This window comes from Coffea eugenioides, chromosome 7 (genome assembly GCF_003713205.1).
Source record: "Coffea eugenioides isolate CCC68of chromosome 7, Ceug_1.0, whole genome shotgun sequence".
Taxonomy (NCBI): Eukaryota; Viridiplantae; Streptophyta; class Magnoliopsida; order Gentianales; family Rubiaceae; genus Coffea; species Coffea eugenioides.
Genome location: NC_040041.1, coordinates 10279308 through 10292716, shown reverse-complemented (window position 1 = coordinate 10292716; position 13409 = coordinate 10279308). Strand labels below are relative to the sequence as shown.

General features: G+C 32.1%; 1 protein-coding gene across 1 annotated transcript; it reads left to right on the top strand.

Annotated features, from left to right (window-relative positions):
• The first annotated feature begins 3278 nt into the window (after positions 1–3278).
• On the top strand, positions 3279–6915 carry LOC113778501 (probable WRKY transcription factor 57). The gene is made up of 3 exons (XM_027323932.1): positions 3279–3782; positions 4049–4267; positions 6408–6915. Exons 1-3 carry the CDS (start codon positions 3487–3489, stop codon positions 6577–6579), a joined length of 687 nt encoding a protein of 228 aa, XP_027179733.1. The 5' UTR covers positions 3279–3486; the 3' UTR covers positions 6580–6915.
• The last annotated feature ends 6494 nt before the right edge of the window (positions 6916–13409 follow it).

Below are 13409 nucleotides of genomic sequence, written 5' to 3'. Positions count from 1 at the left end.
AGAAATTTTAAAAAGAAAAAATCTTTCAAAACGTCCTTTACATTTTGTCAAATCGACTTTTTTGTCCTTCACTTTTAGAATGTTAACTTTACATCCCTTATAAAATTTAAATTAGTAAAATTAGGTCATAACCTAAAATTTCGACTACCTTTTAGTCTAAAATCACCACATGAACCACATACAGTCATTTTTTATACATAAAAAGGTCAGACTCCACTATTTTAGGTACAAAAAATGAATATGAATTGGGTCAAATTTCACTTTTCAAAGAAAAAAAATGAATATGGTTCGGATTAGATCATACTTTTTCAGGAACAAAAAATAAATATGGATCGCATCATTTGTTTAACTACGAATAGAATCTAACACTTTTGCTCTTAAAATATCGTTCAATCATGTGATGGATTTAGGTAAAAAGTGGTCAAGAATCTAGGTTGGGATAAAATTTTACCGACTTAATTTTGTAAACGATGTAAAGTTATCATTTTAAAAATAAAACGCAAAAAAAATTCATTTGACAAATTTTGAACAAATTTTTCTTTTAAAAATTGTATACAGAGTAAGATATTCAAATTATCCGATCCGTATGTATAACGTGGACATCCATGTATGGATATCAAAATGGCTGATCCGATATCCGATTTTTGCCCCAATATCAAACTGACGCGCCAAATTAAAGTAGGTAAAAGTAGCAGTAGCAGTAATCTTATTTACTGTAGCAGTACAATTATTTAAAGAATTTTATGGTGGATGATGCAGTGCAATTACGGAAATGCCCTGCGTTAGGAAGTTGCCTTGCCTGCATCAAACATGACATCATCCGCACGTTAGCACCGCGGCAGGAACAATGGGGTGATGACGAAACCCAGTGTAGGGCTCACATAAGCTGCCGTAACAAAAGCTCAATATAATATACTTTATACTCCATTAAAGAGGTAAAAAATCCACCACATTCTAGAGTACAATTGGGGTTTGGAGGCTTCTTTTTGCTTTTGCAATATTAATATTGTATTACTGGGAAAAATTTTAGGCTTAGTTTTAGGTAATATACAAATTGAGAATTACTCTTTAAAATTTAGTATGTTAAATCAAAATCCATTAGCTACGAATATGAAGTCACGATTAATTCTTATGAATGCTTATATATGGTCAGTTCGGCCTTATGGTTAATTGATTAAAAACCTAACTATGTCTTTTAAGTTCAAAGTGTCAAGTCCTTAACGTGTATGTGACAAATGTTATCATAGTAGACGTGATAATTAAAGACATTTTAATTGTTCTTGATTGATTATTTTATTTGATTATATATTCTGATTTTGGATAATCAGTTTTTGATTGATTTTGTGTTCTGATTATAGGGTTTTTTTTTTATTATTCTTTATAATTAGTTTTTAGAATCAGATTTTGTAAAATCTAAAGCAACCGAGAACAAGCCCATTGATTTAGATATAAAAAAAAATATCGAGTTTTCCTACCACCAATTACATAAAAAGAATAAAAATTATTGGAGATCCCATGTTCAAGTCTCACTAATATGAGTTGTAATTGAACTGTGAATTGTATTTGTATTATTCCTATTATTGTAGCTTTTTTGCAATCTTATCCCAAAAAAAATAATTATAAAACTTTATTATGGTAAGTGGTGGAGAATTAATTGCATACACTTTAATTATCAACATATTTGGTTGGAACTTATAGTTGTGATTCCAACAACAATTGTTAACCAATGACAAGCAGCTGATTGCTGCATCTATACCTCATTAACAAGTAAAAAGGCACCTAAAGAGCATAATTGATACATGAAAATTGCTTCATCAATGTGGCCAATGTCATGTAATCAAAATGATGACAAAACTATATATATATGCGGCCCCACAAACCAATTTTGCTAAACAAAGTTAACATAATAGATTAATGTGTGAAATTGAAGAGATCATAACAATATTATGGGGTTGTTTGGAAATTGAGAAATGGTGGGTGGAAGTGGGGTTTGGAGAGGGAAGTATAAAAAAGCTAAATTAGCAAAAGAGTGAGAGTGGAAAGGTGAGAAGCTTTTTTCCTGCCAAAAGTCAAACAGGCCCTCTTTCACTAATCATAATGATATTTTCACCGCTGAGGCTGAGGCTGAGGCAGATAGATGAAGAGATTTGCAACCAAGATCATCATCATCATTGCAATGGATATTTTTGTTTTTAGGTGACAAAAAGAAACCCCTATAGAAATTGATGGCCTAGATATATATATATGCACCTTCTCTTTTTCTTTTTTGTGAGGAGAGGAGGAGGAGGCTGGTTATTGTCATATTTTTTGTCCCATTATTTTGCACTCATCCGTTTTCACTTTTATCATTGGATCCATTAAAGATCACAATTGAGTGCTTAGATCCACCATGCAACCGTTGTCGAATGCAATTCCTCATATTTGGACAAGCTAATAAGCTAGGAAAGAAACAAGAGGCATAGATACAAATCAGCATATATAGCATCTTCCCAACATTCAAATTGTTCTGCACCGGAAAATCGATCATGTCCAAATTTGTCTCTAACAATGCATGGTGGAGATTGACTATGGCTTGTCAATGTTTCCTGCGTGACTTAATTAAGTGTCATAATTTTATTTTTTTTAAAAAAAGAAAGGTGTAGATAACAAACTAAAAAAATTATTTCACAATTAATTGTCAATGTTTCTTGATTTGATATATTCGACCAAGGGACAATCCCTTCTATATTTCTCTGAATCAATTAAAGATTAGGAATTTACAAAAAAAAAAAAAAAAAAATCAATGTATAATAGGGAGAAAATTTTGAACTATTTAAACAGGTTATAAAAGAATAAGGTTACATTTTGATCATCAATTGTAACAAATGGCTGATGCAGCAATCATATAGATTTCACTTCCATGCATCTTTTTCCATCTCAGAGACTTGCATGTTTCATGATCGCAAGGTGATGTAGCTAGCAACATGAAAGCACAAAACAATTGGAGTTTTCTTTAAACCTCTCTCTTTTTCTTTCTTTTTTTTTCTTTTTTTGGCACCATTCCAAGTGAATAGTACAAGACAAATTGACTTCAATTTGAGTGAAAAAAAGGGTTAAAAAGAAAAAAGTCTACGCAGCACTGTATAAACAGCAGTACTATCCTCCCACTTTTTCTTTTACTGCTGTTGTCTTTTTTTCTGATGGCTCCTTTCCTTCTTTTGGTTGTGAATCTTTTAAATTCTTTTCTTTACTGCTCTCTTCAGCCAGTCAGTTCTCTTCTATGTTGTGGACTTGTCTTGTTGCTTTCCGAGTTTACTCCACAAGCTATAACATTGAAGAGTGCAATATGTTCTGACTTAGATAAAGAAAGAAAGCAACTGTGAAAAACACAAATCAAACAAAAGGGGATAAGGAAGAAAACTTCTTCCTCAGTGGAGCTAGCCCTTCTTCTAGACCTAGCTAGATTACGACTCCTTTCTTTGATCTTCTCATTTGTTTTGTGAGAAAATGAGAGAAATATTGAATTCAGCATCACAAACCATGCTCAACCAAAGTTTGTTCGAGGATCAAGATATGTCATCACAACTTGGATTCTTCGCCTTCTCTTCAAACCCTTACAATCTACCCTTTGGGTGCAGTCAACCTTCTCTAAAAACTCTCACAGCAGTAGCTGGTTCATTGGCTGCAGATACACAAACAACCCTCTCTGAATCTGCTACTCAAAAGCAAAAAGAAGATGTCACTTCTCATTTTGGAGAACCCCCCCAGCTCCGTTCTTTACAAAGATCTAATGCAAATCTGTGGTAAATTATCGGTTTTCTTTTCAAGATATTGATCATTTCAAGAATTATTTGTAGATGTTGAATTTCTTATGGACAAAAAGGGAATTAGGAAAGAAAAAGGGAATAAGGAGATAAAGTGAAATAAAAGAATCAAACACTTGCTCTAAAATGAAGGAAAAATTCATTGAACTGCTAGGTTATTTCTGATTCCCATGTGCATGTTATTTCATCTGTGATTTACTTGGCTATCACTTTTTCCTTTTTTCTGATGTCTGGCATGATTTCAGGGCATGGGGAGAAGTGAATGATTGCATGAACTCCAAGAAAAATGGAGGAGATAATTATTTGGGAGTGGCAACAATAAAGATGAAGAAGATAAAGGCCAGGAGGAAGGTAAGAGAGCCAAGGTTTTGCTTCAAGACCTTAAGTGAAGTGGATGTTCTGGATGATGGGTACAAGTGGAGGAAATATGGACAGAAAGTGGTAAAAAACACGCAGCATCCCAGGTTTGACATTCTCACTTTCTCATATTTCAAATTCATTAAAAATCTTAATATGTCAACAAGTTCCGTTTATCAAACATTTTTTTTGTTATTTTTATTCATTTATGTTTTTGCCCTAGAACCTAATCAACAAAGCATGGACACCTCTCAGGCCGCTCTTTCCCTCCTTTTCTGCAATTCAAGACTTGCTTTAGGATTCATGAGAAGTCTAGTGATTGCATAGATAGTCTTTGAAGTTTTCTTTAAGAAGGGGTCGGGAAGTAAAAAAGATCACTAACGACTGTGTTATATCAGATTCAGAAGCTGCGGAGTGATTATACCATTATATTCACGGTAATCATGGCCTATGTATTAGTTAAAGGAAAAGTTGGCTCTAATGAAAGTGATCATTAGCCCTTAATCAAGATTGATCATCCGCTCTATACTCCTGTGTTTGGATTTCTTCTCTTTTAGTTGCTTTTAGCAACTATGCTATAATGGATATCTATGGATGAATAGTCTGAAAAAGTTAATCATGTTTTGATTTTTCAGAGGTTTGATGGCACACTTGCCAGCCATCAAGAACATCATAGATTTCCTGAGAAATTTCAAGCAAGTTCCTGTAAATATTTTTGATGTCTGGATTCATAGGATTGAGAATCCAAATTTTCGAACAATGGCAAGGAAGTCGTACGATTTTGAGCGGTTAATTATTCGCTTGTTAATGCATAGTTGAGACACCATGCAAAAGCATTTGTTCAAGTTTCAAATGCAAAACCCTAGACAAAATCTAAATGATTTTTCACTATTTGCTTCTTTACGCTTTGATAATGAGGATTTCATTGAGATCCCATTTCATGATTTGCTTTAGCTAGGCTAAAAAGTAAATCAACTTTTATTGTTTAATGATTACAACAAACATAAATTCTCCTCTTTTCATGAGCTACATTGAAAACATTACACAATCTCATTTAGTACCAAAGGGCATATAGTGCTTTCCACAATTGAGAATAGGAGCCCACTCTGCTTAAAGCTACTCTTGTGATCATGAATCCAGCCATTGCCAGTTTGTTACATCTGCTTCTAAAAATTGTTTGCTCTACTGCTTTCCATTTTCTTGGTCATCTTTTTTCCCTTTTTACATGTACTGATGTAGTAAGTAACAGTATCATGGCTGCACATTGGCCTACCATCAACCTTGTGAATGTTGTCAAATTGTTTTTTTCAGATTTTCAGACATTAATCTTTAACCAAGGTCAACATGCATTAAACTACTTTTACCATTAATGTAGGTTAGTTCACCATGTCCACACCTTGTTCTAATTGTGTGCTGAAGCTAGGAATAAAAATTTGACTTGAGGGAATGGAAATGACCTCGCAAAGTCAAAAAACAATAAAATACCCTTCAAGATTCTTTCTCCCCCCCCCCCCTTCAAATGAACATGTTAATAAATTTACTGACCGAGAATTAAGTTGAAGAATTTGCAGAATCCTTGTCTTTTTCGATACTGTGCTTCACTCTTTTGCCAGTTTGGACACAAATTACTTTCAGATCTATATAGGTAACTTGTGAAAATTGGAGCCAGAAAATTGACTATTGACAAGTGTAAAAGGAGAGAAATATGTGGAATCTTTTTTCTTTCCCCTAATATGTGGAGTCTCTTCTGTGTTGTTTTGTCGTGAAATATACAATCACATTTTTAGACAAAATAATATAGTCTCTTCAACAAAGCAAACAAAAAAAAAGGAGACAAAGAAAAGAAAAACATCCGGGACGAATGAAGCACCGCCAAAACCAAAAAGGCTTGATCACAGTGCCTAGGACTTTGCTATTTTATTTGCACTAATAGTTGCTGGGAATAACTAAAAAACTATACCTGAAAACGTCTCTCTCTCTCTCTCTCTACAACTATATGTCAGATGTAATATTATACGTACAAATGCATGTCGCAACGGGAGAACTATATATATATATGCTTTGCATTATCGAAGTATAGCACATAAGTCACTACTTGAGATGCTACATTTCATATTGAACAGTGCTTTAGATCCTAACCAAAATTAACTGAAAGCCATGGCTTCTTGATGAAAACAAATCTGTTCCTACAGCAGCTTGGAGGACTATATATACTAGTTACTAACATGTTATGGGACTTGGCTGCAGGAGCTATTATCGCTGTACACAAGATAACTGTCGTGTGAAGAAGCGAGTGGAACGATTAGCAGAAGATCCCAGAATGGTTATAACAACCTATGAAGGAAGACATATACATTCTCCATCCCAGGACGAGGATGATTCACAAGCTTCATCTCAAATGAACAACTTCTTCTGGTAGTCTACAAGTTGAATACATTTCTATATATAAAAGTTGAGTTTATATGCGTAGTATAAAGTTGTATGTTGTGTGTTTTCCATGGTGTAACTTTCTGGTATACACTTTTGATTTTGCCCATTTTCTATTCATATATACTACATCTTAATACTACGCATTTGAATTCAACTGGGCATACGTAAGTTGAAGTTTTCAACTTAACTTGTGCATCCTTTGATTCGTAGTTATAATGTGTGTAACATGTCATGTGCCCTTGTTTTATTGGGGCTTGCATGCATGCTAATGTAATACTACTAGTTTATGTTGGAACTCAGGCAGTTGGATTATGATTTGTTCTTTCGTCCTGTTTGTTGTAGTTATTACGCCATTTGGCATATAATAACACATTATTGCTGTATTTGAAAAAAAAAAAAAGGTGATAGACATACATATAAAAGATTATAAAGTTGTATATATTGACAGTATATATACACATTACACAAATAGATCTGGATGGATGCATGACAATTAATCACAATTTAATTAAATTTGAATGTTATATTTGTACAAGTCATATATATCTTATTCGTGTTTATATGTATACGCTGTCACTGCTGCATACAGATTTTATATCGTATATATAATATTTCATATATTGGGGTACAACAATTACTGGCTTACACTTTAATTAGTACAACAGTGGGATGGAATCCGATGAAGCGCAACTGTATAGGTCAAGGTCCGCTCATATTGCATAATGGAAGTTTCTCCTTTTATTTATTTTTGGTTAGGCTATACTACTTTTCCACTAATCAATTGGAGAGACATTCTAAACCATATGAGCGGGACTTCAAAAGAAATAAAAATCTATAAAGAAAAAGGAAAAAAAAATGGACAATTTGAAAGTTGAATTAGAGCTTTCATGATTATTTGGTTAGTCTCCCTAGTCCCTACCAACACAAGCCAAAATAATAAATTTTTGTTTTCAAAAATTCTTGACTCCACTTCTATTGGCGATTGTTTTCAAGCTCTTATTCTTCATGTTTCATGGGTTATACTTGTTCATTGTGTATTGCTGGATCTGAAAATCTCTCAATTGGTTCTTTAATTTCATCTGCCGCTTGCATTCTTCGTATACATAATTTTTACGATTAATATGATTTTGGATTCAAACCTCTGCACCATCAATAAAATTCAAAGGATATATAATAGTGCATTCTTTTGATTGAGTGGTGAAATCTTTTTCCTCTAGTTCCTTTAGTCAAATTAGGTCCTTCTTTAATGCAGGTTAAAATAAGAGTAAGAGTTGACGGTCATGAAAAAAAAAATAAAGAAGAAAGAATCAATACAATTTCAATGCAGTTTTTCGGCATCCGAGTGCTTTTCACTTTGGGCATGTCCACCATCTTGCATTCCAACCATTAGTGGGTCATTTCCCTTGTATTATGGTGGTATTAGTATCTCACCCACGTTTTATCTCTTAGATTGGCCCACTAGGAATTAGCTATGCTCGTTTGCACCGATCCATTCTCTTGGCCCGCTGAATCTGTGGATTCTCGAAGCCCAAAATCTAAACTTGGTTTATTGAACCCATGTCGGAATGGTCTACATATGCGTGATCAATGCTGTGAAACATAGTTGGGCCGATCTATAGAACTCCATGCAAGTCTTTTGAAATATTTCTATTTTTACTACTTCTCGGCTATTGTGATTTTAATATTAAGATTGTCTCTCAATCATTACTTTCTTAAGGCATTTTCAAGTTTTGTTTCAAAGAGTAAAATTTTATACATACTATCATTGTAAAGTTTTCATTTATACTAGTGAGTCAAGAATCTCAATCATTAATTTAGTATAGAATTATTAATGTTTTTTTTTAGAGAATAAATTGTATATACATTGTTAGTGTAAAATTTTATTTGTACTAGTGAGTCGAGATGTTTAACAAAAAACAAAATACTAGACAGATTGTTGGAGTCACATATGCACATGTAGCAAATATTTAAATGTGTTCGTATTGAAACTTTTTCGCACTAATAATGCATGTAAAAAGAAATTTTAATTTTTTTAAAACAATTTGCGAGCAAAAGAATTTAAATGTATTCCAGCAAAAAAAAATTATCATCGTCTATGTATCTTCTCCTGTCAATTCCATGAAATTTTAGTACAAGGGTGGAATTCTAACTCTTAAAAACACCAAAATTTTTTGTGGAGAAGAATTTTCAAGAGCTAAACCAATCAACAAAATAGTTTTGTTGGAAGGAGAATGGAACTCTTCCACTGAGCTAGAACTATAAAACTTACCCAAACTTGCCAGATATTTTTGGACAAAAGTTTATTTTATCATGTATCATGTGCTTATTGAACCCATTTTAATTAAAAAAACAAGCAATGTAGCCATGTCTAGTCACAAAAAAAAAATTAGGAAAGTTTGATAAAACCCTCCTCCAGTTTTATCCATCTTTTTTTTTCTTACCTTCCACCCGTCCCCACAGGTTTTTCACCTCCAACTGCTATTGATAGGTTCAGAATTCGAATCTTAAACCTGGTAACGGAGAGTACATTAAGAGGTTTCCGCTGACAACTAGACCAAAAGCTGCGGTGCAATTTTCTCCATCTTGCTTCCATATTGGTGTAAAATCTCCTCCCTTCCTCAACAAAATTCGAGCAGCCCAGAACTAATTTGTCGCTCAATATGCCCAATGGGACTATGATCTAGAAGGGCACCATCACTATCCTATATGTTTCATACTCATCAATTTGTCTTCCAAAGAGATTATTTTGGGATTTTAAACAAAGAATGAAAGGTTTTGACTTTAGATGAGATGTATGAACTCGAATTGAATTTTTCAAGTCTTTAACAGAGCTAGACGTGCATGATCTTGTTTCATTATTTGGTAAATGGTCACTTCTAGGCGATACTTACATTGTTGACTGCAAAACTAGAGGAAATGACATAAACTCATGCACGATTTGGATCAATAGTTTCTTATTTGTTATGTCAGATCTGGATTAATTGTTTGATACTAACCAATTGGATGTCAAGCTTTTGTTCTGACAATTGTTCATTGGGCTAAAATTAATTTATTTTCCAATTAACACTTTCTGATGGCCGTAATGGATCAGACCAAAAAAAGGGGACAAACGTTGAATAAAGAAACAAAAGAGCCCCGTACAAGTTTGTTGAAACCCCAAGAAATATGCTTTGATGCTTTACGCAGGTAGTGAATATTCATGGAAAAGCTCTGGTTTGCTTGCATGCAAAAGAGAATCTTGAAGAGGAAGATCTTTTAACATTGCATGCCTCTGTAAATCAATTGTTTTTTTACTGTGTTATTAGTACTAATTAACATCATAATGTCTGCAAAGAAACTATAGTACCAGGAGCAGAATTTATGCAGTTCCGCTCAACTTTTCCTTAATTTAAACACTTGGAGGCTTGTATGAAAACAAAGCACTCTAAAATATGAATAGGTAGGTAAACATCCATTACCAGGAAATTAACCATAAAATACAGAGGTTGAAACGTTAAGAATTAGAGATTCTCGTTCAAATGCTCATGCTCTTTTCCCGCTCCTTAAATTCCACCCCTTCCCAGTTGACAAAAGTTGAAAATATATATAAACATCTACATCCATCCAATTAAAGTAAAAACCTTAATTTTGTAGTTGGAAATTAGAGGTGAACTTCCTAATTGCCATCTTTATCTCTTTGCACTAAAATGTCATCCTTGGTTAATTCACTTGGAACTTGGGAACTGGGCCAATTGATATATTAATCCAATAACAATATAAGTAGTAGTATATTAGTAGGAACTTAGCCCAAAGAAAAGCCCAAGCACGTGAGGGCTCCTAGAAATTCTACCATGTCTAGATTAATTAATTTGTTAATCACTTAGTTCCAACCAAACTCTTTGGATTACTTGCTAATCAAATGCTTAAAAATATTGGTTAAAATATATTGTAATCATGTTTAAAAGAAAAGGGTCTCTATATTCTATGTTGCCTTGGGAAAGCTGGTGCATAAGAGTAGACCATGACCATCCATGCTTCTTTCCTCTACCTTTGAATGCAGACCCCCGGGAGCCACCGTAGACCAGCACGTGGTCCATCGTGACCTGCACCTTCAAACCCTAATGTCAAGGCCCTTAATAAGCCATATAGTTATTTATTTATGCCAAGGGAGTATTCCATATTCAAGAGGACAAGAGGGGTTGGAAAACCCTAATTCTTTCAAGTTTAATTAATTTGACCATAGATAGATAAATGTAAGATTTCCTTGTATTTTTTGCCATTTTTTAAATAAATTTACATGTTAGTGTTGTTGCATCGGAGATCAATAAACAGTATAATTACACAAAATTGATAACAATAAAAATCACCAAATTAGTATCCTTTGTATTAAGTATGAAATGAATTATAGTGATAAAAAGAAGGTAGTAAGCTAGCTTAGCATTTTACTTTCATACTCATTTATATATATAATGTATGCATATATGTTGAATAGGGTAAATATGTTTGGCATTATGAAATTATTATTTTATTCAATTTGTACAAGGTCAAGAAAAGATAAGACGAGAATGTCTATTTGTTGCTTTGGAGTTGTAATGAATTGTGGATTAGTGTGCTCATGAAAGAGTACGAAAACAGATTGCATCGACTTACGACTTTTGCAGATAACTAATTATACTACTAAATCAATATGATTATGGTGGAGATAAGAGAGATAAGAGATTTTACCATGTCACTCCGCTATATGGTGTTGCTAATTAAGAAATTTTCAACTTAGAGTTAACAAAGAGTAATGCAATAACAAAATTTACCTTGAAAGATTAACCAGGTCAATGATGTTTAAGCATCTCAACGTCCATTTCATTTTGATAGTCTTGTTTTTCTTTTCATCCATCCCAAATTATAGTCTAATTTCTAACAGAAGAATATAGTTAATTTTTAACTTCTCTAAAAATATCTTTAGTTAATATAGAAAAAAATATAAACTACCTTATTTAATGTAGTTCACTTTTCCAAAACATATTGGCATGTCAAAAGCTTTACTTAGTTACCATTCTGAGCTTAATTACATCAGTAGGAGAATTAAAGTCATCATTGTCTTCAAACCATGAGTAAAAATTTGAAAAAATATCCATATTCTCACAAATTTTTTGATGAAACTCCAACAAAAGAGTATGATCTTATTTCTACAAATCAAGAACATGAACAAGTCATATTTGAAATGCAGAGAATTTTTTTGCCCAAGTTGAAATCGGTGTGGCCATATTTAAAATGCTCACCGATTCTTTATTTCCACGTTATTCAACTTTCCATCAATAATTGATTCATGTCTTGAATAGTACAACTTTTTTATCAGTATTGATGTTGTAATTAATGTAAAAGTATAGTGATTAATTATATTCTTAATATTAATGTAATGATATATTAGAAAAACAGTATGCTCGATTTATTCTTCCAATAAAATAAACTAATTTTTCTTAAAATGTGTTAAAAAAATCAAAATTATCAAAGTGGAATGAAGGGAGTACTCAAATTTGCACTATAAGGTGGTAAGGTCTGCACCAAACCTTCCACAAGGTGATTTTCCCAAATTAAATATTTTTCTCTATGAAATCTAGTTATTATATGATTAAATTTACCCCCTTAACAAAAGGTAAAACCAACATGGAGAAGCAACTCTATCCGATTTTTGGGAATAAGAATGAATGCATCCAAGATTGAAAAAAAAAAAGGGATAATTGCATAAACCTCCCCTGACTTTTATAGTAATAGCATTGACCTCCCCTATCAATTTTGAAATAGCACTGACCTCTCCTATCAAAAGTTGGAGGTAATTTAATAGGCAAAAGTGGGTCAATTTACTAAAGTACCCCTGACATGATTTAATTTTATCAAATGAATGTGATGAGTACTTTCATCAAACCCAACAAAGCATTTGTTAATAAAAATTACACTAAATTAACTATTTCTGCATAGTTTAACTAATTAACTAATTAACTAAATAACTAATAATCTAATTAATTAATAACTAATTATCTAATTAACTATTAACTAATTATCTAATTGTTAATAGTTATTAATTAATCAAACTATTTCTGCATAGTTAAACTAATTAACTATTAACTAATTATCTAATTAACTATTAACTAATTATCTAATTAATTAATTAACTAATTAACTAATTTCTATTTATCTAATTAACTAATTAACTAAAGCTGTTGTCTGTCCGAAACTAACAAACTATTTGCATGTTAAACTAATTAACTAATTAATTGCTTAACTAATTAACTACCTAATTATCTAATTAATGAATTAACTAATTAACTAATTTTTGTTTATCTAATTAACTAATTATCTAATTAACTAAAGTTGTTGTCTATCCGAAACTAACAAACTATTTGCATGTTAAACTAATTAACTGCTTAACTAATTAACTAATTAACTAATTAACTAAAGTTGTTGTCTATCCGAAACTAACAAACTATTTGCATGTTAAACTAATTAACTGCTTAACTAATTAACTAACTAATTATCTAATTAATTAATTAACTAATTTCTGTTTATCTAATTAACTAATTTTCTAATTAACTAAAACTGTTGTCTATCCGAAACTAACAAACTATTTGCATGTTAAACTAATTAACTAATTAACTAATTAACTAATTAACTAACTAACTAATTAACAAACTATTTGCATGTTAAACTATATGCAGTACGCATTATCTATTTAAAGTATCGGCTCTTTATGGGTATTTTATTTTCAAACATTTAATTTATGATAGAAACATCAATGTTTGTAAGTAAAATTCTAAAAGTGTTACAGTAATATCAATATTCTTACTT

Excerpts from the sequence above, each read along its gene's own strand:
- LOC113778501 (XM_027323932.1), top strand. The coding sequence starts at position 3,487 with ATGAGAGAAATATTGAATTCAGCATCACAAACCATGCTCAACCAAAGT. Across the intron at positions 3,783-4,048 it reads AGATCTAATGCAAATCTGTG|GGCATGGGGAGAAGTGAATG; the intron begins GTAAATTATCGG and ends GCATGATTTCAG. Across the intron at positions 4,268-6,407 it reads AAAAACACGCAGCATCCCAG|GAGCTATTATCGCTGTACAC; the intron begins GTTTGACATTCT and ends ACTTGGCTGCAG.